The sequence below is a fragment of the Castor canadensis genome, chromosome 1 (assembly GCF_047511655.1).
Source record: "Castor canadensis chromosome 1, mCasCan1.hap1v2, whole genome shotgun sequence".
Classification (NCBI taxonomy): Eukaryota; Metazoa; Chordata; class Mammalia; order Rodentia; family Castoridae; genus Castor; species Castor canadensis.
The window spans coordinates 53,731,124-53,755,620 of NC_133386.1; the positions used below are offsets into that span (position 1 = coordinate 53,731,124).

At 41.2% G+C, this 24,497-nt stretch overlaps 1 protein-coding gene across 3 annotated transcripts in view; it reads right to left on the reverse strand.

Annotated features, from left to right (window-relative positions):
* Positions 1–22,567, reverse strand: part of Armc2 (armadillo repeat containing 2) — a 117,699-nt gene extending 95,132 nt beyond the window's left edge. Inside the window, exons 1-4 of one of the 3 annotated variants that reach the window (XM_074077091.1) lie at positions 22,465–22,567; positions 16,477–16,737; positions 11,238–11,310; positions 3,332–3,503 (exon numbers count right to left, since the gene is read on the reverse strand). In XM_074077091.1, the coding sequence (XP_073933192.1) occupies positions 3,332–3,503; positions 11,238–11,310; positions 16,477–16,694 (463 nt within the window). In that variant the 5' untranslated portion in view covers positions 16,695–16,737; positions 22,465–22,567. Of the gene's footprint in view, positions 1–3,331; positions 3,504–7,616; positions 7,787–11,237; positions 11,311–16,476; positions 16,738–22,464 lie in introns of those variants that run through there. The other 2 variants (XM_074077103.1, XM_074077098.1) reach the window with 2 other exon arrangements.
* Positions 22,568–24,497: the final 1,930 nt, after the last annotated feature.

Below are 24,497 nucleotides of genomic sequence, written 5' to 3' on the forward strand. Positions count from 1 at the left end.
AAGAACAACATTTTATGATAAGTAAAAATTATATGAAGTTCACATTTCAGTGGCCATAAATCAGCAATGGTTGCTTTTACACTGTAATGGAAGAGTTGAATAGGTTGGATGGAGTCTGAATGGACCACGGGATAGATTTACTATCTAGCCCTCTATAGAAAATATTTGCTGTCGTCTATAGCAACCTAGTGTTTCTCAAACTGTATTCTCAAAAGACAGTCTCCAGAGTCAGGCAGGTTTGGGAAACATGGTTTGGATTAAAATCATACAGATTTCTTTCCTGGATGGCTTTCCTTTGACATGCTCCTGAGCACTGTGACTGCTCCAGAGGGCAAGGGTGGGCAGCGCTTCCCGGACTGATTTGAATGCAGAACCCTTTCCCAAGGAAAAGTTGCTCACTTTCTACCAGCTGTGTTCACTGGAATTCCCTGGAACTCAGTTTGTAAACATTCCTGGAGGGCTTTAAGGGTGCACAGCAAAGGGATCACCCCTATCTGATCTATTTCCTTCCTGACCTCTTAGGTGCTATGGGACACACAGGTTAGATTACTTTTCAAGGTCTACAGGGATGAAAGAGGAAGGCTGCTGCTCTCAGCCACATCCTGTTGGGAGCTCAGTTTCCCCCAGGCTCTACTGGCAGCTCCAAAGGCTGAGGGTTACTATATGGGACCCCCTGGTGCCCTCTGGCTGCACCCCAAGGGACCTAGGGCAGGTTTGAGAGGAGCAAGACAGGGAAGAGGCAAGAAGTGACACAGGAGATGGGATAGTGGTGGGAAAGGAGAATGTAGACTCAGGTGATCTTTAGGAAGCCTTGGAGGCTTTGGTGATGGAAAACCTGGCAGGGACTGGTGAGAAGGTGGTTTCAGTCCACCCTGAGGTCTCTGCCTGGCTTGAATAAGTGGAGCCTAAAACCAGTTCTGAACACAGAGCATACAACTACCCACCCTGTGGAGAAGACTGGCACCCATCTCGTCCCCTTTCATTTTCTTAAACCAGGAATTTCAACCTGCCCCCATGCCTGAGCCCTGCCTGTGGGTGGTGTCAGCTACAAATGACTTCATACCAAGAGCAAGGCGTGCCCTCTGTCTCCAGGCACGGCCCCTTTTCTAGACAATGGAGTCTGGGAAATAAAACCCACAGCTCCTACACAAATGACAGGGATTCCAGGGCAGGAGCACTCCTAGTTATTTTAAATTGATGTGGCTTTTAAAAATGACAGTAACTTTTTACTGCCATTATTTCCTGAGTGCAGCCACAGGACTTAAAGATGTGAGTTCACTGCCCAGAGTGGATGAAGAACTGCACAGACAGGCCTTAGAGCACAGAGCACTGGCCTCAGCACACAGGAGGCCCTGGCCTGGTGAAGGCAGATACAAGTGTCTGTGCTGGCAAAAGGGCCAGGCTGCCCAGGGGGGAACTAAACCATGGAGAGTGAGACCTGAGGATGGGGTGGTGGGCAGACATTCATCCCTGAAGTCACTTTCACATCAACGGGAATAGGTCAGTAAGCAGTGGGGTTTCAACTGGGAGCTGCTGACAGTTGAGTGAGCTCACTGGTCTGACAGTCCCTGGTGGTGGAATGTTTGGAAAGTTCCTCAGGTGATTCTTATGTGTAGGACTATTTGAGAAGTGCTGTTGAACTAAAACCAGAAGTCATGTCTTCTCAGCCTTGCTTATGCCCTGCACTGGTGTTTCACTGCAGGTAGAATCAAATTCACTCGATTGCCTTGGTTCCGAGGCCCCGCATCACCCCCTGGCCTCAGCTCCCTCCACTTTCCCTTATGAACACCGTCAGCCATGCTGGCTGTCAGGTAGGGTCCTCCCTGTCACTGGCCATTGTGTTTCGTTTTTCAGCGTGGGCACTTTCACCACAGATGTGTCCATGACTGTCTCCTTCTCATTATTCACACTGCGACTCAGAGGCACCTTAAGCTCCCTGAGTCAAAGCAAATTTCCTCTGACCCAGTCACTTTCTACCCTATTGCCTCCTTAATCTTCTTCAGAGTGTCACCATTCCAGTTGTCACACTTATTTGTTATGTCATTGTCTCTTCCATCCCTAGTTTGCTGTTTCTCTGATGGCTGGACTCTGTTGGCCTACAGTGGTGTCTGTCACTTAGTAGGGGCTCAATAGAGATCAGACTTAGCGACTGTGTTAAAACACACAGATTGGGATAGCAAGGTAAAGCTAGCTGCCTGAGGATATGACGTGCACAGCTCACACTTCCTCTTTGGCTTTCTCCTTGTTCTCCTTTTTCTCTCTATCAGGGATCAGACAGGCAAATGAATAAGGTGGGTTGTGGGGATGTATCCCAGGCTATACTTGTTTCCCAACAGAATGGGTTTTCTTCTGGGTTTTCAGAAGTCATAAATCTGGGTTCTTCTATGAGGTTCTGCCACTTTTTAAATGTTGGCAACTAACTAAAATAAAATGCTTGCATGTCAAACAAGTATGGCGCTCAGGTGGAGCCCTGGACCTACTGGGGTCCAGGTTTAACTGTCTCTGTCTCTGTGCGAGTGAACACCTACCCCTCTTCATCAGCGCCTGCTGAGGGAGTCCCCATCTGTCAGGTCCTGGTAAAGCAGCTTGCCAACTTTTTTAACCAAGCACAGTTAGAAATGCATTTGTAATATGACCCTGAACACAGTGTCAGCTGAAGCAAAGGCTCTTGAAGCAGTACTTATGGTATACCCTCATTACTTCTACTTCTTTAAAAAGAAAATGCTAGTGTGACCCACCAAATTGCTTGTCATTCCACTAATAGATCTTTCAGCAAACTTCGGAAAACCCTTTGTGTGCCTGGATGGTGATTCCATCTGTGAGTGGTACTCTTTAGAAAGTGAGGTGTTAGCCTCTCTGTTCCCAGGTCCCGGCACCTGCCAGCATATGTGGCAGGAGGAAATTCCCATTCAAGTTCTGCTTACGTATTCACAAGGGATCAGAACGGTAGTAAAGTCAAGTTAGTATATGTTAGAAGAATTTTATAATTTTCATAAATTCTAGTAAAATTCATACCTTTTTGAATTCTAATTTAAAAATTATTCCTTTCTGATATATGTGAATCAACCATTTGGAAACATCCTAACTTTCTTTTCCTACAGAACAGGTTTTGTTTTGTTTTCTTTAACTGTGATATTTAGATATTCTTCATAAACACCTGGGAAAATATGTAAGTAATGTTTCTTAGCCAGTTTTGCATAATATTAGCTAACTCTTAGTTTAATATAAAAACCATCTGGGGTCAGGAAAAAATCACATAAAAATAGCTTTTGTGAGCAAATTCAAGCAGCATGCCTGTCCCCAGGGTTTAAAGGACCTTATGTGGCCTTACACTCAGTGGGAGGAAGGGGTCTGTCCGGCAGAAGAGCCCCCTGGGAGGCCGCTCTGAACAAACGCGCCCTGGCACAGCTTATCCTTCGGATCTTCGCAGGGTCCACTGGGGGCCTAGGAAAGAGAAGGCAGGGGTCCTCCTCTATGGCGGGAGACGCTGGAACTTTCGGTTTCTGGAAAGAGATTTTTTTAAATGATTGGTGTGAATTTCTATGTCTTGAATAAGGCTCATTACCATGGAGCTGGCCCCATCCCTTCCAGAAGAGACCTCTGGTTCTACCATCTCACTGGCCCATCTTACTTAACAGATATAATTCGGCTCAAGTTCCTAAAGTCTCTTCCATAATATGAGAAATGAGTGACGTGTATATGTACACATCATTTTCAATTGCTTTTGTCCATTATATTGTATAGACTGCTCTGCTGCACTGCTTAGCCTATTAAAAAAACAAATTACCCATGCTGGCAAATGGTATTAACTGTATAAGTGACTAGAAAAGTAAGTAAAGTTTATTCAATATGTTTTGCAAAGTTAGGCATTTAATTTAGTACAGAAAACATTTATTGGACCCCTGCATTTACCAAGACTTCTGTGAACTCTAAATGCTACTCTGCATGTCTACTGAAGCTTTTGTTCTTGTTTGAGACGGGGTCTTGCTGTATAGCCCCATCTGGACTTGGGCTTCCACTCTCCTGCCTCAGTGTCCCGAGTGCTGGGATTGCAGGTGTTGCTACTATGCCTGGCTTCACAAAGGTAATTTTAAATGGTATCAAAACTTTAAAATCATTTAGCTTACAAAAGCAAGAAGCTGTCTTATAATATAAAAATATTTTATTTTTTACATCTCAAGAATCTCATGCAGATGCCCTTCAGGAAAAGGACATTACTGGCAAAATTCCAGTCCCTTAACGACTTTTTCAAAATGCCTGCACCAAGTTCTGTCACACCCAGAGCTTCCTGTGGCCTAACCTCCAGATGGCTGTGGCCTCTGCCCATGCTAAAACCTTACAGGAGACTAAGCTCCCAGTTGGTTTTTTTTTGTTGTTTTGTTTGTTTGTTTTTTAATTGGTGGAACTGGGGTTTTGAACTCAGGCTTTGCATTTGCAAAGCAAGGGCTCTACTGCTTGTAAGCTCCCAGTTCTAATCCTACCTGGCCATCCTCTCCAACTTTAGCATAATTATTTGTCAACAAAAAGAACAGCCATGTGGCAGCAAGTGCTTTTAATGCTCTAAGCTCTAAAATTAGCCTACAGTTCCTAAAGTCACTTCCATAATAAATGAAATGAGTCTCTCTCTGTTCAGCAAGTCTATCAACAAACCTTTAAATGATGCAATGTGAAACACACATCAGATAATTGGGGAAAATGGGGGAGGTCATCTATTCCAAGTAATCCCCCCTCAAATCCTTAGAATACAGACATCTATACTAGAGTTCGTCTGCCAAGATTTTGTTTATTTTGATAATGATTGCATTCTTCAAAATATTTTAATTTCCTCTTACTCATTTGCATTCAGAATCGGTTTATAAACCAAACCAAAAAATTAATTGTATAACTTCAGAGCTACATTTTAGAGGCACAGTTAAGAATAAATAAAACAATCAGCATAATGTGGAAGAAAGAATAAATCACTTAGAGACCAAACAGACTGAGTGGAGTCTGCTCACTAGTGTGTGGCAAGGCAGGCCATTTACTCCTTGCCCTTGCCCAGCTGCAATGTGAAAACAACAGTTCCTTTTTTTTTTCCTTTGCAGTACTGGGGATTGAACCCAGGGCCTCACACTTGCTAGGCAGGCACTCTACTACTTGAACTGCCATCCTCCAGCCCTTCTGTTTATATTTTTGTTTTCAAGATCACTTTGCCTGGGCTGGTCCCAAACTCACAATCTTCCTGCCTCCATTTCCCAAAGAGCTGGGATTACAGGCATGCACCACCATGCCCAATCCCAATAGTCCCTTCTTTTTTTTTTTTTAATTTATTTTACTTTTTAATTTTTTTCTTTTTGCAGTACTACAGCTTGAACTCAGGGCCTCACACTTGCTAGTGGGCACTCTGCCACTTGAGCCATGCCTCTAGCCCTAGCAGTCCCTTCTTACAGGGACACTGACATATCCATAATCCTGTGTGGAAGCCCAGTGAACGCTAGCTCCCTCCGCTGCACACTGCTCGCTCCCTATTTATCAAATTTGTTTCCCAGTTCAGCTCTTCCCAAAAGTCAAGGCCCTGGCCTCTGACACAGCCTTACTGGAACAAAAGACTCTGTGTTCTGAGGAGGTCACACTCATTTGTCTGCATAAATAATGTCATATTTGTTTAGTACACAGGAACTACTTTTTAGTCTCCCTAGTCTGTTGCAAAATAATCATAAAAATGGTACTTAGGCCATGAAACTACTAGTTTCAAAAAAGCAAAAAGTATAATACAGGAAAACAAGTGCTTTACATGTGAACATTATGTATGTATATGTATTATATTTATATATAATTACCAAAGACAAAATAGGGATGACTTCAATACTGAAGGTCAATATTAGGTTTTCTTACCTCAAAATGTCTGTCCTAGGCCGGGCACTGTGACTTATGCCTATAATTCCAGCTACATTGGAGGCAGAAATTGGTAGGACTGCAGTTCAAGGCCAGCCTGGCCAAAAAGTTAGTGAGACTCCAAACACTATCTCAACCAACAAACTGGGTGTGCAGTATGTGCATGTGACCCCAGCTCTGTGGGAAGCATAGGCAGAAGGATCTCAGTCTGAGGCAGGAGACCTGATCTGAAAATTAATTAAAGCAGTAAAGGACTGGAGGAGTGGCTCAAGTGGTACAGCACCTGCTTAGCAAGTACGAGGCCCTGAGTTCAAAGCCCAGTATGGCCACACACACCTATCCACATACAAAATGTCTGTACGCTGCATCTGGGATGGTTAATCTCGATGGCCAATTATTGGATTGAGAATCACCTAGATTAGTAAAGCCCACCTCTGGGTGTCTGTGAGGGCTTTCCAGAGAGGATTCACTTGAGGAAGACCTGCTCTGAATGTGGGTGGCACCACTCCACAGGTTGGGTGTCCTGATGGAGAGAAAAAGGAGGAAGCTGGCTGGCGCAGGCGTTCTCCCTCTGCCTCCTGTCTGCCATGAGTGGAGCAGCTCTGCTCCATCCCACATTCCTCACCATGATGTTCTGCCTCTCCATGGGCTAGGAGCATCACAGCCAAGGGACCATGGAAGGAAACTTCTGAGATCTTGAGCCAAAATATATCCTTTCCTCCCTCAAGTTGTTTTACTCAGGTAATTTGTCACAGTGACTGATAGCTGACTAACGCAGCAGGTACCCTGAAACTGAGTTTTAGAAGCCTGCCAAATAATGACAGTGCAGATAAAGTAAATGGCCAAGTTTATACAAGCCTGAGCTGCTATAAATGTTTGAGATACTAAATAAAAGAGCTTATTAAGAGGGAAAGTACGGTCTGAGAGGCTAATTTTTCCCCCAAGAGAGAGTAGCCAAATTCTCTCTGATGGACAAGACAAAGTGCTATCACTGCTCCTGAGAAAAGGCAAAATTAGTACTTCAAAATAAGTAACTGTTTTATGAAAAATGAGTTCCATTTTATGACTAACCTTTAATAAATTATGTATTCCATCTGATCATGTATTTCACTGGACTACTTAGACTATAAAATAATATGTGTAAAGCATTTTTAAACCTTCAAGAGAAAGTTACTAAATAAATCTGTGATTTCTTTGGGTGGGGGGAGTGTGGGCAGGGCAGGGGCTGTTTCCTGGGGATTGAACCCAAGATGCTGTGTATGCTAGGCAAGCACTCTACTCCTTGAGCCTCACCCTCAGTCCTTTCATTTTGTATTTTGTTTCTGAGATAGGGTCTTGCTGACTTTGTCTCAAACTTGAGATCTTCCTGTCTCCACCTCCAGTTGGGATTACAGGAGTGCACTGCCACATCTGGCTAAAACTTTATAAGAAAAGATTTTTCTTATGAAACTCAAATTTAATTTTGGAAACCACAGAATGTTTAAATCTTCGCATGCAAACCTTTCCTCTCTCAGGTTTTGTCTCACACTAACCAGTGACTTAAGTGTAATCAAGGACAGTGGGGAGGCCAGATTTGAAGATTTGATTTGGCTGGTGAAACTCTGGATCCCACTGAAGACACACAGACTATTTTACTAGAAGAAACCAGTCAGGGAAGACACAATTCATAGGTCATTTAAGGGATCCGCTGGCCCTTCCCTCATCCCAGCCCCTGGCCCTCATCCCAGCCCCTGGCCCTTAACCAATCTCTGCTCTTGATTCTTCAGATCTCCAGATGGATGTGTCTCTCCCACCCTTCATGAAGTCTGGAAAGGGATCAGTGACATCCCACATCAGAAAGTTGCTCATGGGCTAGAGGCATGGCTCAAGTGGTAGAGTGCCTGCCTAGCAAGCATGAAGCCCTGAGTACAAACCCTAGTACTGCAAAAAAAAAAAAAAAAAAGTTGTTCATAATTGGTAAAGCCACAGAACACCACACACACACATACACACACGCACGCACGCATGCACACAGTACAAGCCCTCTTAGAAGTCAGAAAGCAAATATTAAAAATTCTCCCAAGCCACTACCTTTTGATACGTGGTAGGTCTATGTGCATTTTGTCACTCATTTTCACAGGTCTCTGGAGTCCCCTGTCACTTGCAGCAAGGGACTTGCTGCATTTCTAAAACAGTGAAAGGGAAAAAACTCCACTTTGACATTCTCACTCTTTTTGATTACTTTGGTTTTCCCCTATCCCCAAGGCATACATGAGTCCCTAAGTCCCTTTATTTTTAAAACACATTAAGTTTTGTTTCTCTTGTCAAATCCTTGGAGCTGTGTTCATGTAAAATATTGAAAACAAGCTCAAAGTAATCTATGCTGCCAGAAGTCAGTGCAGTGTTGCCTTAGGGAGGCAGTGGCTGCAGGGAGGGTGCGAGGAGGGTCCTGCCCCACAAATGGTCTCTCTAGTGGTCCTGGTAGTGTCCCCTTTACCTTTTGAATGCTGATTGCTGAGTATGTTTAGTTTGTGTACATGTACCAACTTACACACTCATGACCTGTGTCTTTCCTGCTATCAATAAAATCAACTGTTGTTAAAAAGTTGATTAAGAATACTTAGGGCCTAATTAACTGGAAAATTTAGGAAACAGGAGAATCTGTTTGGATGTGATAATGATAAAAGACCGATTTCCTGTTTATTTGCATGGTTACATCTCTGTTGACTTTACTCAATCCAAGGAAAGAGAACAAGTATTTCTGATCTCTTACCATTGAACATCAGTTAATAGAGTAGTAGAATGAAAACAGGAGTAACTACTCCAATTCCCCCAGGCCTCAGAGCTATTGTGGGACGTAGGGAGCTTCAAGAAAGAAAAAAAGATGTCCCCTGGGCATATATACACAGCAGAGAAGGCCTTGAATTATTAGGCTTTTCCTAATTCTAAGAAACCCTGACTAACAGGAACCCTCAAGAACATCAGCTTTTCCACCATTCTCAGAAGCCCTGAGCTTTCTTGAGTGTGAGCAGCCCCCAGCCAGCTGGAGGGTTTGGGGGGAGCACAGGCCAGAGAGGATGGGGAGAAATAGAGAGAGGACACATTTCCAAGGGCACAGAGTTTAGTTAAAATGGTTAATGCAGGATCTGAAAGGGGCTGTTCTCTGGTCTCTCTTCCCTCATTGACTGCTAACTGAAGGATTTTGGGAAAGTGTCCTAGATCTAAAACATGACTCAGTGAGGTCTTCACAAACTCTTTCAGTAAGTGTATTGTTTAACATCTCTCCTGCCCCCTCCTTCTCTCCACTTGTTTCCTTTTCCACTCCAATTTTCTGTTATGCACCCCCCCGACTCACCCCCACCTTTGTCATTTTAATAGTTACCAGAGTAAAGGAATTCTTTTAAAAAGAGTAGTGAAAAAGAGGAAAGAAAGTGGGAGGGCAGGGAGCATGAGGCCATATTTAGGATGTTTTGACTGGGACCTTCAATTTTTCATTGTTTAAAAGGAAATATACATAATCTACTATAACAAAAGAATTTGAAACCAGATCACTCATTTTACTTAATGTGGGGATATATCTCTATTTATTTCTTCTTCGAGGTGCTGGGACTTGAACCCAGGGCCTCACACATGCAAGGCAAGAAGTCTACCACTGAGTTACATCCTCAGCTTGGGTATTTCTTAGAATTCTTTTTCTTTGAACATCATTTCACAGTAAAGAAATTTAATTTCAATGACCCTAAACAGAAAGCAAAAGCCAATATTGCCTTAGCCTAATCCCTAACCCTGTAGTCCGAGAACTATATCAGTTTGACAAAGAGTAGGCCCAAATTGAGTGAGTCCCAAAAATTAAACCCCAGTACTGCTAATAATAAATAAATAAAATTCAAGCATGTTTTCCAGAGTTGAAGGCCAGGAGATTACAGATAAAAGGGTTCTTTAAGTACCCAGGAACCATCAAATGCCCATTATGAAATTTCAGAACACTGGGAACAAAGAGAAAAATCCTAAAAACTTTCAGAGAGGAAAACAGAATAAAGGTCCCATACCTCCTATGCATCCTTTCTCAAGAAGCCATGGAAGGAAATACTCCACCAAAATAAAAATAAGTCAAGAAAGGGAAGAAGTTGAGATCCAGGAACCAGGAAAAAGCAGAGGGAGGAGCTGCCTACTGGGATAATGGTGAGGGGAGCCCAGGAGAGCTGTATACCAGGTGCCCAGGGCAAGTGACTGGACAGGATGTTTGGAAAGCCCTCCAATGAGGCAAATCAATAGAGTAGCTCACATACCTGAACACACAAAGGCCTTTAGATTACTTTGGATGGGAAAGTTGGGGGTTCATAATAGTAATACAAAACTAAAAAAGCAAGGCAACTAACATGAAAGGAAACAGAAAGTGGTCCAGGCAAGAGGAAGCAAGCACTGTTAGTCATCATTAATTCAAAGTTCAGTGCGAGCAGGGTATACACAGTCTGAGAGAACCTATCTAACCAAAGGAATGATACATCTATATTGGAGTAGCGGTAAGAACAGACAAGCTCAGACTCTTTGTTGTCCTTAGTCATAGGAAAACTGTCCAGTTCAAAAGCCAGAATAGCAAGACAATGAAGTGTTTAGAAATCTGGATGTAAATACCAAAAGAATGTGTCAAAAGAAAGCTAATGGGGAGAGAATAATAAATAATAAGGGAACTAAGTCAGTGGCTCATGCCTGTAATCCCAGCTTCTTGGGAGGCTAAGATTGAGAGGATTGTGGTCTGAGGCCAGTCCAAGCAAGTAGTTCACAAGACCACATTTCCAAAATAACCAGAGCTACATGGATTGGAGGTGTGGCTCAAGTGGTAGAGTGCCTCCTTTGCAAGAATGAAGCTCTGAGTTCAAACACCAGTCCCACCAAATAAATAAACAAATAAATAAGGGAACTAGACACCACTAGATTTTAAGGGGTTTTATTTTATTTCATTTTTGTCATAAATCTTTGTCTCTCTCAGTCTGTATGTGTGTATACATATGTATATATGTATGTGTAAAGTACATGTATAATTTTTAAAGATAAATTTTATATAAAATTTTTGTATATATAGCTGTTAAAAAGAAAATAATAATATATATAACTGTTTTTAAAAAACAAAAAATATTGTGAAACATTCTGCTTACCAAATTACTTTAAAATTCTTTTTTTATCAAACTACAGGTAAATTAGAGAAGTGTCTTACTAGGTTTTAACCATTATATTTGAAAAATATCAAGGAATATGCTGTGATAATAAATTATTAGTATACTTAGGTCTATGTGATAATTTCCTTAGATGCACTTACATGTGCTGATTCAGGTATTTTGGACCATGTTCAGTTCCCAACAGCTTCAGTGCTATAACATACTCACCAGCTCTAGTGGACTGAGACGCGTGCCAGATATAGGTCTGGAATCAGACAACTCAAAACTGGATGCATGGAGGCTAGCATAAGAGATGAAGGAACAGAGTATTGGTTTGTGTAAGTAGTTAGTTACTGCTTTTGTTTCTAGCATATGTTAGCTTTAACTGAAAAGCAAGTAATAGCATTCAATACATAATTCTTAAGAAAAAGGCAATCTTAAAATATTATGGTTTTTAAAGCATTTTATTAATAATTCTTTTTACTATTTTTAGGGACATTAAAAATATTGAATAATGAAAAGAAGAAATACATACAATGATTTTTGAAATGCTTTGTTTGTATCATTTTATAAAGTTGGTATGACAATCACTATTAACCTTTCATTCCAAAGCAACTTCCCAGACCCAAGGTCTAAAATTGTCTTTAGGAATCTTGAACAAACGACAAACTTGAAAAAACAACTGTCTCAAAACCACTCGATCATCTCAATAGATGCAGAAAAAGCCTTTGATAAGATCCAACACCATTTCATGATAAAAGCTCTAAGAAAACTAGGGAATAGAGGGAAAGTACCTCAATTATAAAAGCTATATATGACAAACCTACAGCCAGCATTATACTTAAGGGTAAAAAACTGAAACCAATCCTTCTAAAATCAGGAATGAGACAAGGATCCCCACTATCTCTACTCCTATTCAACATCATACTGGAATTCCTAGCCAGAGCAATTAGGCAAGAAGAAGGAATAAAAGGAATACAAATAGGTAAGGAAACTGTCAAAATATCCCTATTTGCAGATGATATGATCCTATACCTTAAAGACTCAAAAAACTCTACTCAGAAGCTCCTAGACACCATCAACAGCTATAGCAAGGTAGCAGGATATAAAATCAACATAGAAAAATCATTAGCATTTTTATACACTAATAATGAACAAACTGAGAAAGAATATATTAAAACAATCCCATTTACAATAGCCTCAAAAAAAATCAAATACCTAGGTGTAAACCTAACAAAGGACGTGAAAGACCTCTATAAGGAAAACTATAAACTTCTGAAGAAAGAGATTGAGGAAGACTATAGAAAGTGGAGAGATCTCCCATGCTCATGGATTGGTAGAATCAACATAGTAAAAATGTTGATACTCCCAAAAGTAATCTACATGTTTAATGCAATTCCCATCAAATCCCAATGACATTCATCAAAGAGATTGAAAAATCTACCGTTAAATTTATATGGAAACACAAGAGGCCATGAATAGCTAAGGTAATACTCAGTCAAAAGAACAACACTGGAGGTATCACAATACCCAACTTCAAACTATATTACAAAGCAATAACAATAAAAACAGCATGGTACTGGCACAAAAACGACATGAAGACCAGTGGAACAGAATAGAGGACCCGGATATGAAGCCACACAACTATAACCAACTTGTCTTTGACAAAGGTGCTAAAAATATACGATGGAGAAAAGCAGCCTCTTCAACAAAAACTGCTGGGAAAACTGGTTAGCAGTCTGTAAAAAACTGAAACTAGATCCATTTTTATCACCCTATACCAATATTAACTCAAAAGGGATCAAGGACCTTAACATCAGACCCCAAACTCTAAAGTTGGTACAGGAAAGAATAGGAAATATTTTGGAACTAATAGGTATAGGCGAGGACTTTTTCAATGGAACCCCAGCAGCTCAGCAACTAAGAGATAGCATAGATAAATGGGACTTCTAAAACTAAAAACCTTCTGCTCAACAAAAGAAATGGTCTCTAAACTAAAGAGACCACCCACAGAGTGGGAGAAAATATTTGCCAGCTACACATCAGACAAAGGACTGATAACCAGAATATATAGGGAACTCAAAAAACTAAATTCTCCCAAAATTAATGAACTAATAAAGAAATGGGCAAGTGAACTAAACAGAACTTTCTCAAAAGAAGAAATTCAAATGGCCAAAAAACACATGAAAAAATGCTCACCATCTCTAGCAATAAAGTAAATGCAAATTAAAAACACACTCAGATTCCACCTCACCCCTGTTAGAATAGCCATCATTAGCAACACCACAAACAACAGGTGTTGGCGAGGATTTGGGGAAAAAGGAACCCTTTTACACTGCTGGTGGGAATGTAAACTAGTACAACCACTCTGGAGAAAAATTTGGAGGCTTCTTAAAAATCTAAACATAGACCTGCCATTTGATACAGCAATACTACTCTTGGGGATATACCCAAAAGACTGTGACACAGGTTACTCCAGAGGCACCTGCACACCCATGTTTATTACAGCACTATTCATAACAGCCAAGTTATGGAAACAGCCAAGATGCCCCACTACTGACAAATGGTTTAAGAAAATGTGGTATTTATACACAATGGAATTTTATGCAGCCATGAAGAAGAATGAAATGTTATCATTCGCTGGTAAATGGATGGAATTGGTGAACATCATTCTGAGTGAGGTTAGCCTGGCCCAAAAGACCAAAAATCATATGTTCTCCCTCATAGGTGGACACTAGATCAAGGGCAAACACAACAAGGGGATTGGACTTCGATCACATGATAAAGCGAGAGCACACAAGGGAGGTATGAGGATAGGTAAGACACCCAAAAAACTAGATAGCATTTGTTGCCCTCAATGCAGAAAAACTAAAGCAGATACTTTAAAGCAACTGAGGCCAATAGGAGAAGGGGACCAGGAACTAGAGAAAAGGTTAGGTCGAGAAGAATTAATTTAGAAGGTAACACACATGCACAGGAAATCAATTAGAGTCAACTCCCTGTATAGCTATCCTTATCTCAACTAGCAAAAACCCTTGTTCCTTCCTATTATTGCTTATACTCTCTCTTTAACAAAATTAGAGATAAGGGCAAAATAGTTTCTGCCTGGTAGCGAGAGGGCAGGGGGGGAATGGGAGGGGGCAGGGGGGTAAAGGAGGGGTTTGGGGGAAGGGGGAGAAATGACCCAAACATTGTATGCACATGTGAATAAAAGAAAAAAAACAGCTGTCTCAAAAGAAAAAAGAAAGAAAGAAAGAAAAGGGAAGGAAGGAAGGAACGAAGGAAGGAAGAAAGAGAAGGAACAAAGGAAGGAAGGAAACTGTCTTTGTTTGCAGATGACATGACCATCTGTGTGGACAAAGCTTAAAGAATTGACAATAGTAAAAACAGAAATCTTCTGAAATGAGTAAGAGATTATAGCAGGTTTGCTGGTTACAATATAATACAAAAAAGTCAGTTACTTTCCATATACTAGCAATGAACAAGTGGAAACTGAAATGAAAACACAATTTAAATTAGCTAATCCCTGCTAAATAGTTATATACCTAACAAAAATATACAATATCTACCTGAAGAAAACTTTAAGACCCAAAGAAAGAAATCAAAAAAGGACTAAATAATCAGAGCAGCATTCCATGTTCATAGAAAGGGAGACTTGTTATTGACAAGATGTCAGTTTTTCCCAACTTGATCTATAGATTTAATGCAATCTTAATCAAAATCCTAGGAGGTTATTGTGTGAAGGTCAATAAACTGATTCTAAAGTTATATGGAGAGTTGGAGAGGCAAAAGACCCACAATAGCCAATACACTATTAAAGAAGCATAGAGAACTGACACTTCCTGACTTCAAAATACACTACAAATCTATAGTACTACAACATAGCATTGGTGAAAGAAAACAGATAGACCAATGGATCAGAGAGCCCAGAAACAGACCCACGAAAGTACAGTCAACTGAACTTTGACAAAGGAGCAAAGACAATGCAGATGGAGTATGTGCCAATAAACCTATTGTAAGTTGAAATTTTTGTTAAGTCAAAAATGTATTTAATACACCTAACCTCCCTATGTCATAGTTGATCAATGCAGTACACACAGGTATGGTCATTTGTCCTCCTGATCCCATGGCTGGCTGACTAAGAGCTACAGTTTGCTGTAGCTGCCCAGAATCACAAGAGAGCACCCTACTGCATATGGCTAGTCCAAGATTGAAATTCAAAGTCCAGTTTCTACTGAAAGCACATGACTTTCACAATATTATAAGTTAAAAAGAAATTATAAGTTGAATCATTATAAATCAAGGACTTTCTGCAATGCAAAAAGATAGCTTTTTCAACTTATGCTACTAAGACAACTGGATATCTATATGCAAAAAAAAGGAAACTAGACAGACTATACCCTTCACAAAAATTATCTCAAATTCAATCACAGACCTAAATGTAAAACTCAAAACTACAAAACAAGATAACGTAGGAGAAAGTCTCGATGACCTTGGATAGGGTGACTGCTTTTATATACAATACCAAAGGTATGATCCATGAAAGAAAGAATTGATAATGCTAGACTTTGCTAAAATTAAAAATCTCTGCTGTGTAAAAGACACTGTCAAGAGAGTAAGAAGAAAAGCCATGTTCTGGTAAGAAATGTTTGCAAAATGTACACAATTTTAAGTATTACCCAAAATACTCAAAGAATTCTTAAAACTCAACAAGAAAACAAATCACCAGATTAAAAGATGGGCCAGTCCTTAACAGATGCCTGACCAAAGAAGACATACAGATAGCAAATGAGTATATGAAAACAAGCTGCACATCTATCACCAGAGAAATGCAAACTGAACAAGAGATACTGCTACATGCCTATTAGGATGGTCAAACCCCAGGACATTGACAACGCCAAAGGCTGGTGCAGGACATTGACAACGCCAAAGGCTGGTGAGGGGATGTGGAGGACAGGAACACTCGTTCGTTGCTGATGGAAACACAAAATGGTACAGCGACTTTGGAAGACGGTGTGGAAGTTTCTCACAAAACTAAATTGTGCTCCTTAGTATTTACCCAAAGGAGCTGAAAACTACCCAAAATCTTTGCACATGGATGTTTACAGTATAAGTATCCATGTATATGTAATTGCCAACACTCAGAAGCATCTGAAGTGCCCTTCAGTAAGGTGAATGGATAAATGGACTCAGGTGCATCCAGACAATGCAATTTTATTAGTTGCTAAAAAGCAATGCACTATAACTGTCAAGTCATGAAATAGCGTGGAGGAAGCCAAAGTGCATATTACTCAGGAAAAGAAGCCAGTCTGACAAGAACCGTATGACGGAACTGTATGATTCCTACTATTATATGACATTCTGGAAAAGGCAAACCTATGGAGTTGGAGGAAGGTGAGCAGAATTAAGGGAAAATGTAATCCAATGGTCTAAACACCTGAGTGTACACAAAAGTGAAGTGTCTTACCTGAAGGAGGAAGGAGGCCTGTTTTCTGATGTTCTTGATGATGTGGGTCCAAATAGTTTCCTTTGGTCTTCCTGGGGTGTAAATGGTCTTTGGGTTCTAATTGCTCTTAATGCATTCCGTGCTTCGCTTATGATTTCCGCACTAGTCTTCTGTTTGGACATTGAAGGTCGATAAAATGGATCCAATTTTTCTAGCTTTTTATCATTTGAAGACAGCATCTTTCCTTTTAAAGTAAAATGTTCTTCAGATAGACACTACACCCTGCAAATATATGGTACAATAAACACCAACTGTTTTTATCCAGTACTTTAGAAAAGAGTGAATAAGCCCACCCTTATATTAAACCATTCCTCTACACCAACTTGAAAAAAATCATAAACTTTAGTTAAAGATCCAAGCACCGAGGAAAAAAATCATAAGAAATGTTAGGTAAAAATTCAAGCAGTGAGTAAAGAAGAGAGAGCAGCTCTCAACAATATGGGCTGCACAGTTGAAACAATATGAGATTGGATGGAAGATGTGCAGGGAACTCAGGACCGTGAACATGCTGGGCAAAGCGCTGCACCCCCAGCTCCCATGTCACACTCTTCAATCTATGAGAAAACACTGTCTTCCTTCTCTTCCCTTCCCCCCTCCTCACAACGTGCTAGTACAAGGTTAAATTTTAGATAGATGGGGCCGACTTCCAAACTGAACTTGCTTTTACAACAAACCTCTGAGAAGACTTGGGCCCCATAGTTGATCAATTTGATGTTGTGTCCTAGGTTAACAAATACCAAACATCAGCAGTGAATGCTCTTTTCCCAGACCATCCTGTTCAGTGAGAGTTAATGGCATGGACAAGGGCCATGAGGTGTGGACACTTCTCAAATGCTGGTGTGTCCATAAAAACCTATCTAACTTGCAAATAGCCCAGATTTGGTTTGTTTATTTTGCTTTTGTTGTGCAGTGTTAGGGAAGAGACCCAGGGCCTTGTGCATGCCAGGTAAGCACTCTACCACTGAGCTACATCCTCAACACTGGACCAGACTTAAAAACTCAACTCTAATTAGTCTATGGTATTCATTTCTTTGAAAAAAAAAAAAAAAACCTTTAACAATTAAAAAAAAACAAGAAACAAAAAACCTCTAACCCTATAAAGAAGTCATATCTCTAAAGAGAAAGAAGTCTCTTTAGAGCTGCTCAATTTTGGAATGGCTTCTGCAAAAAAGAAAATGTTTTGTGACATATGCCAAAGGAAACTAAGGTTTCCTTAACAGGTGCTTCCTTAGACAAATAAAAAAGATTTACTATATTATAATTCTATACATTTAGTTTTTATATAACAACAGACAACAAGAACATTTGTTCAGTTCTATTCAGGCCCCACCCCAAGAGTTTCTGAGAAGACTAAGATGAAAAGTACAAACAACATGTCATTCCTTTGATATGAAAAGACCAGGTGTTGCATTAAAACAGTAAAATCTTACTATTTTAGAAATTTTTGATACAGAATTTCAAATTTAAGCAAGGTCTCTAGAATTATGTATATACTAACTAACTATAAAAAAACTGGCAGGCATAGTACATTTAACTTATAATATTTCTGACATGATTGGCCCTTTATTTAAAAATATTCAATATGATTTACTTAAAAATAAAAAAATGTTTTAGGTATATACATATATATTTTGTGTATAATTTTCAGATTCATAATATAAATTCAGACCCACAACATCTAATTTAGTGGTCATGACAGATTTATTGGTTTGTTTTTGGAAGACCCATCAAGGCTTAATAGTAGAGTATGAACTCAGCATGTGTAAAGCCCTGGGTTCAATCCCCAGCAGCCCCAAAAGAAAAAAAAAGCCCATTACAGTAAGAAATTATGTAGTGAGAAGTTTATTTACAATGAAGAGGTTTCTCCCAGAGACTAAACCAGGTTTTCTACTCCTTTGGCCTCACATTGTACTAATAAGCCTAGTGATGTCCAAAGGTAATCTGGCAAACCCAATTAAGATTAGAGGAAGTGCTCTGGGGAATAATAATGGACTCTCATTTCTGATTCAGTGTTCTCCCTGGCTATCTTTTAGTTTGCATTAAAAGTATATTCTCCCACAGAATAGAACAGGGACATTTACTCAGGTCACATTCTAAGAATTCTATAAATTATTTGGGCATACAGGAATTTTGGCTGCCCAAATACTGGTGGAAACAATGAAGGTAAATGGGCCTGAAAATCCTTTTGTTTATAAGTTTTCACCACAAATTCTAGTATAACTTTCTCTATCACTCTTCCTTCTTCTCCTGCCTAATCTTACTTTAATGGTTATCTTGTGAGAAACAGTTTAATAACATAAGATCTGCACGGGTCATCGTTTATTATTAACATAGTATTAACTAACTCATACTTGGAAATGTGTTTAATAGTACAAGTGAACTGGTCAGAAGTGGGGTTCTTTGGCAGACAGAATTTTTTTCTTTATACTGGTTAAATTACAAATTATTATAGATGAGTTTTGCCTACCTGAAAAACAATCACTGTTAGAAAGTCTATCTATTGATAGTGAAGCATCCCAGAACCGCACAACTCAAGAGTACCACATAAATTTTAGCTTTACAAAATTTTCCTGACAGGGGAAGCAAATCCAATTAACCAGTACTGTCAACTGATTCCTACAAAGCCCTTTGCTTCAGTCTTTGGGAACACAGAAAAGAATCACACTTTTTTTCCTCTCTCAGCAAGATGGATTGCTAACGCTAGTTAAACATTGATTTTAATACAAAGTACTCTTGAGTACACCATCTCAAGTAATCCCTGCAACAATTCCATGAGGTGGACAGAGTCTTAAGCAATACCAAAAGAAAAGCTGTAACATGGGCCCTAGTCAAACTAACACCCACTTAGATGGGATGGCTGGAGGCAGGGCATTTGGAAGGCATGGGCTTCAACTATTTACCACCAATATAGAGACTCCAATATTTTCACAACAAGCTCAGTCTTCTTGGTGTATATTAGCTGAGTTTAATCCTTACTTGAACCCAAATGAATTTAATACAAGAAATCTCTAAAAATAGAGATAAATTACCATGTGATTACAAAAGAGGAAGAGATATCTGATTGCGAGTGAGAGCATCTGGTGGGCTTATGAAGGTGGTAGTGCTTGAGCTAGGTTCTGAAAAATGGGCTGACTTTGAACAAATGGCAGTGGCTGGCATTGCGGCTGGAGTAGAGAAAAAAGTTCCAGTGAAGTGAATGAAAGAGCCAAGGAAGAACATCCAGAACGAATACATAGTGTGTGTGTGTGTACAAGAAGGAACTCCAAAAATGAAGACTGGAGCAACCCACCAGAGAAAGAGAGAGAGAGAGAGAGAGAGAGAGAGAGAGAGAGAGAGAAACTAAATAATAGGTAAAGAAACAAAATTAAAGCTGATGGTAAATTAAAGATTTGAGGGGTGATGTGATCTAGCAGAGATGGGCAGGCAGGAAGGAAAAGACTAGAAGTGATAAAATCAGCAGTTCTTACATAATCATTCACCAAACTCTACTCTTAGAGGTCACTTCCTTAAGGAACCTTTCCTGGACAAACCATCCCCTCCTAGCCTGAGTTTAGACTCCATAAGGTTCCCAATTGTTCTCTGTCTGCAGTTAGAACTTTTGTGCATCTAGTGTTGTCTCACCAGACTCTGAACCCCAGGCTCCATGGAAGGCACAGCTGAAGGTCAACACCTGCATAACCACTGAACTCCATTTTCAAATATAGACTCGAGCTAAGACTTTTCTAGATGGAGGCTGCATGGCTTCTTTAATTGGAGGCATTTGTTATGGTGGATTATGAAAGCATATTGGACTTTATCTCAAATGGCACCTGATTCATGATGACATCAAGTGAGAAGGGAGACAAGAACAAGTGACAATGAGAACAGAAGAATGAGTAGGATGTGGCATCTGAGAAGACAGGAAGAGGCCAGTGGAAATGCTGTACAGTGTGCAGACCTACAGGGGTCAGAGAGAAGGCAAAAGGATATTTTAAAAGAAATAGGAGGAGGAGCCAACTCTGAAGGGAGAGGAGGAGATTGGATCCTGTTATGCATCATGTTGTCCCAAGTCTGTGGTGTCACGGGGCTACCAGAAGAGGGACTCCACCAGGAAGAGGAAATTTGAAGCTGAAGAACTTTAAAAATAATCTTTCCTATTGGTTTGGGGAGAAAGTTCAGTGTCATTATTTATAGAAATTTATGCTGACCGAGTGTCAGTGGCTCACGCCTATAATCCTGGCTATCCTGGGAGACTGAGATTGGAGAAGCACAGTCTAAGCCCAGCCAAATAGTTCACAAGACCCCCACCTCCAAAGTAACCAGAACAAAATGGACTGGAGATGTTACTCAAGTGATAGAGTACCTTCTTTGCAAGGGTAAAGCCCTGAGTTCAAATCCCAGTCCCACCAAAAAAAAAAGTTTATGCCTAATTATAAACACTTGTCTTTACCTTTGCTGCTAATAGCCACCTGAACCAGATCCCTCCTGCTAAATGAAACACTGCGCTAGCTGGGTGTTTGCTACAGGGGAAAGGCTGGCCATATGCACACTCTTTTTCCCAGCAAATCAAATACTCAGAAATCTTTCCATGGCCTTCAATTACTTTGGTGTCAATATGAGCATCCAAAGAGGCAATGGTAAAGTGCTGAGATGCTGGGGTAAGGGTTTAAGTCCTCTGACAGTTGCAGCGATGTGATTTTATTTATTTATTTATTTATTTGCAGTATTTGGGCTTGAACTCAGGGCCACTCCACCATCCCTATTTTTGTGAAGGGTTTTTCAAGATAGGATCTTGTGGAACTATTTGCCCAGGCTGGCTTTGAACCATTGTCCTCCTGATCTCTGCCTCCTGAGTAGCTAGGATTACAGTTGTGAGCCACCAGCACCCAGCCAGCTATGTGACCTTGGGTAAGGCTTATTCTTTTTTTGTAAAACATGGGTATTAATAATAATTGTCTCTTAGGATTGTTTTGAGAATTAAAGGAAATGGTCTACGCAAAGTGTTTTTCACCACAGTCCCAGCCCTTAGAAAACATTTACAACTACTGCCCAAGTGGTAAAGAGATACAAGGAAACATTTCTCCCACAAATGAAAAACAGCATTAAAAGAAACTGCAAGAGAAAACGATTTTTGTTCAGTGTTTTCATGCATTTCGTAAGTTTTTAAATTGCGATGGGGTTGCTTTTCTTTATGAAAATGGAGAACTTTATTAAGTATTTTATTGAATATAAGTTATGCCAAATCAACATCAATAACGAATCAGAACCATTGATTCATAAAATAGGATACAAATAAAGAGTAAGGCTTGTTTTTCTACAGGGTAAAAAGAATTCTAAGTCGGGGCGGATAGAAGACTTGCTATGGTACTGGTGGGACTGAGTCATACAAGGCATTTTGTACACATATGGTGTATTTTAGTCTATGGCAAATATTGTCACAATACGCTTTATTGAGACTCTGTTGCCTGGAAGAGCCCAGGTCCAATCTGTGTGAACTGAGTAGGTCGCCTGCCTAGCAAAACCCCTTAGTCGACCATAGTCTCAATCAACAAGTATTACTGAACTAAGTACCAAAAGTGCAGAAATAGCTGCAGCGGACCCGACAGCAAGCAGTGTACTCGCATCGCCTCTCTCCCCCATCAGAGGCCAAAATGCGGGCAGGCAGGTGAAGGAGCGGGCGACGCCTCACCTCTCGCGTGGACAGCGGCTCCCCCACTCCCGGCAATGCCCGCTCTCCCAAGGGTCCAGGCCGGGACAGAGGGCTGCAACAACCCCACCCGCCCGCCCCGCTGCGCTCCGGCTAGGCTGGGCCAGGCCAGAATCTCCATGGTAACCGTACACAAACCATCTCCCGCTGCAGCCCGGGCAGCCAGTCCGCACAGCCAGGCCGCTGCTAGGCGCGCAGAGAGGGCCGGGGAATGGGTTGGGAGTGGGCACTGAGAAGTGGGCCCCCGGCCTGACCCAAAGCACCTGTGACGAGCGCTGAAGATGGTGACTCCAGCGCAAATCAGCTCATCCTCCCGCGTGCAGAAGGCAGCAGAGCGGCAGCAGCGCTGGACCAAGCGGGGCGGGGTCGGGCCGGGAGAGGCGGGGCCGGCGGCCCTGTTCCGCCATTGGGCCTGCGCCAATCCCGCAGACGCATGCGCAGAAATGCCGAGGCGGGGCAGCGGCGGGTGCGGGAGTGCTAGGGCGGGAGGGTGATGGCGGAGAAAAGGCGGGGCTTCCTGTGGAAGAGCAGGCTTCTAAATTAGCAATTTATTTGTTAAAGCGAGATCTCTGCGCATTTACTACATAGAAGTAGGCAGGACGGCAGCTTCGTGTTCGGGAGAAAGAGTCAGGATTTACTGGTTCCAGGGGCTGTGGATGCCCCGGAACCCGATCCGTCGCCTCAGTTTCCTCAGGTGTAAAGTGGGGGGTAATCTGTAATAACATCTAGCTAGGTCCTGCTGTGCAGATGAAAGTGCCATGTACGAAGCCATCGATGAATGTTGAACTGTTGACTGTTAAGTCTTCGCATTTGCGCGGCACTTGAGTTTACGAAGGGTCTTCACGCATCTTATCTCTCAGAGAATCTTTGCGATCCTTGGGGTGGGCATCCTGGCGACCCTATTCCCAGGAGAGGAACTAGGGTCCCGAGGTCTATGAGTGGCAGAGGGAGAGTCAAGTCTGCTTTCCCATGGCGAAACATTGTGTGTTGGTACTGAACATCAGGGCTGAGTGGCGAGGAGAACCCTGTGTATATGTTTCCAGTCTAAGTTCTGTTTTCTCCCGTTAGATCATTCAGCAACACTTTACAGTGCTAAACACAAGTGAGACCGTAATCACTCTCCATTCAGGTTTCCACCAGTCTTATAAATATAGGGATTGTTCAGCTGAGGTGTTGTCAACATTGGAAAAAAGCCACATCCTTTGGTGCTAAGTATCTTGTAAAGAATAAATTGAAAATATTTTTGAGCACATACTATGTGCTTAGTGAGAAATCATACCTGAACCAAAGAAATTCTTCAAAGTATCCAATAGGATTTCCCATAGAACAAACAATAAATACCTGTTAGCTCACTAATTTTAGTATTCATAACAAAATATTTGTGCTCATTGAAGTTGAAATATTTTCCAGTGACTCAACATAAATTATACATCAAGTCCCATTTGCTGGCCACTGGACTCCATTGTACAAAGGGACCTTTGCCTGTTTCATACAAAACCATAAGTTGTGTGTCTTTTTTTGGTGCTGGGGCTTGAACCCAAGGCCTCTGCGTGGTAAGCAAACACTCCACCATTCTTCACTTGAAATTAAGTCTCCATTTCCCTACCTTCAGTCAGCCTTCCCAGAAGAGACCAGTTAGCTTAGGCTGGCCCCTCCTCTGTTCCCTGGAGGTTTTAAGACCCATTGGAGATCTGAGTGTACAGAGAGATGAAAGAGGGAAGTAAGGAGACAGAGTGCATCTTCCTAGAGTGGAGTGGCTTTGAGCTTGCTGTACTGGCCTGTGGTGAAATTGGCTCATGTGGGTCCTTCTGGGGTTCTTGAGAGTTTCTCACTGGTGTGGAACTCTGTTCTGGTGTCTCCTGTCACAGGTACATGCAGTATTGTTCCATTGGCTGCTTTTGATTTCTCCCGCTCCTAAAAATCCGGGTTTCACTCTAACTTTCACTGTTCCTTAAAAACCCCTTTTCCTAGGGACTCTGAGCATGCAGACATATCCCAATGCCCCTCCCTTGCAGCCACAGGGTGCTGCTGTCTCTGACCGGTCCACCTCAGATGTCCCTCTCACTGGTTTAAGAGAAGGCGATAGGACCCACACTCCTTTCTCCAAAGAAATTTGCTCATACACCACTCCTCCTCTCTCTGACCCCTTATTTTTAGCCTCAGTCTAGGCAAGGGGTTCAAAATTGTGGTGGGGGTCTATATGTTTCTTTGTTACCTGTCCCATGGACTCTTTCTCACCTTCATTTGGAACTGATGTGTATACAATTACCATTTTAGTTGAAACATCAGCTTACAA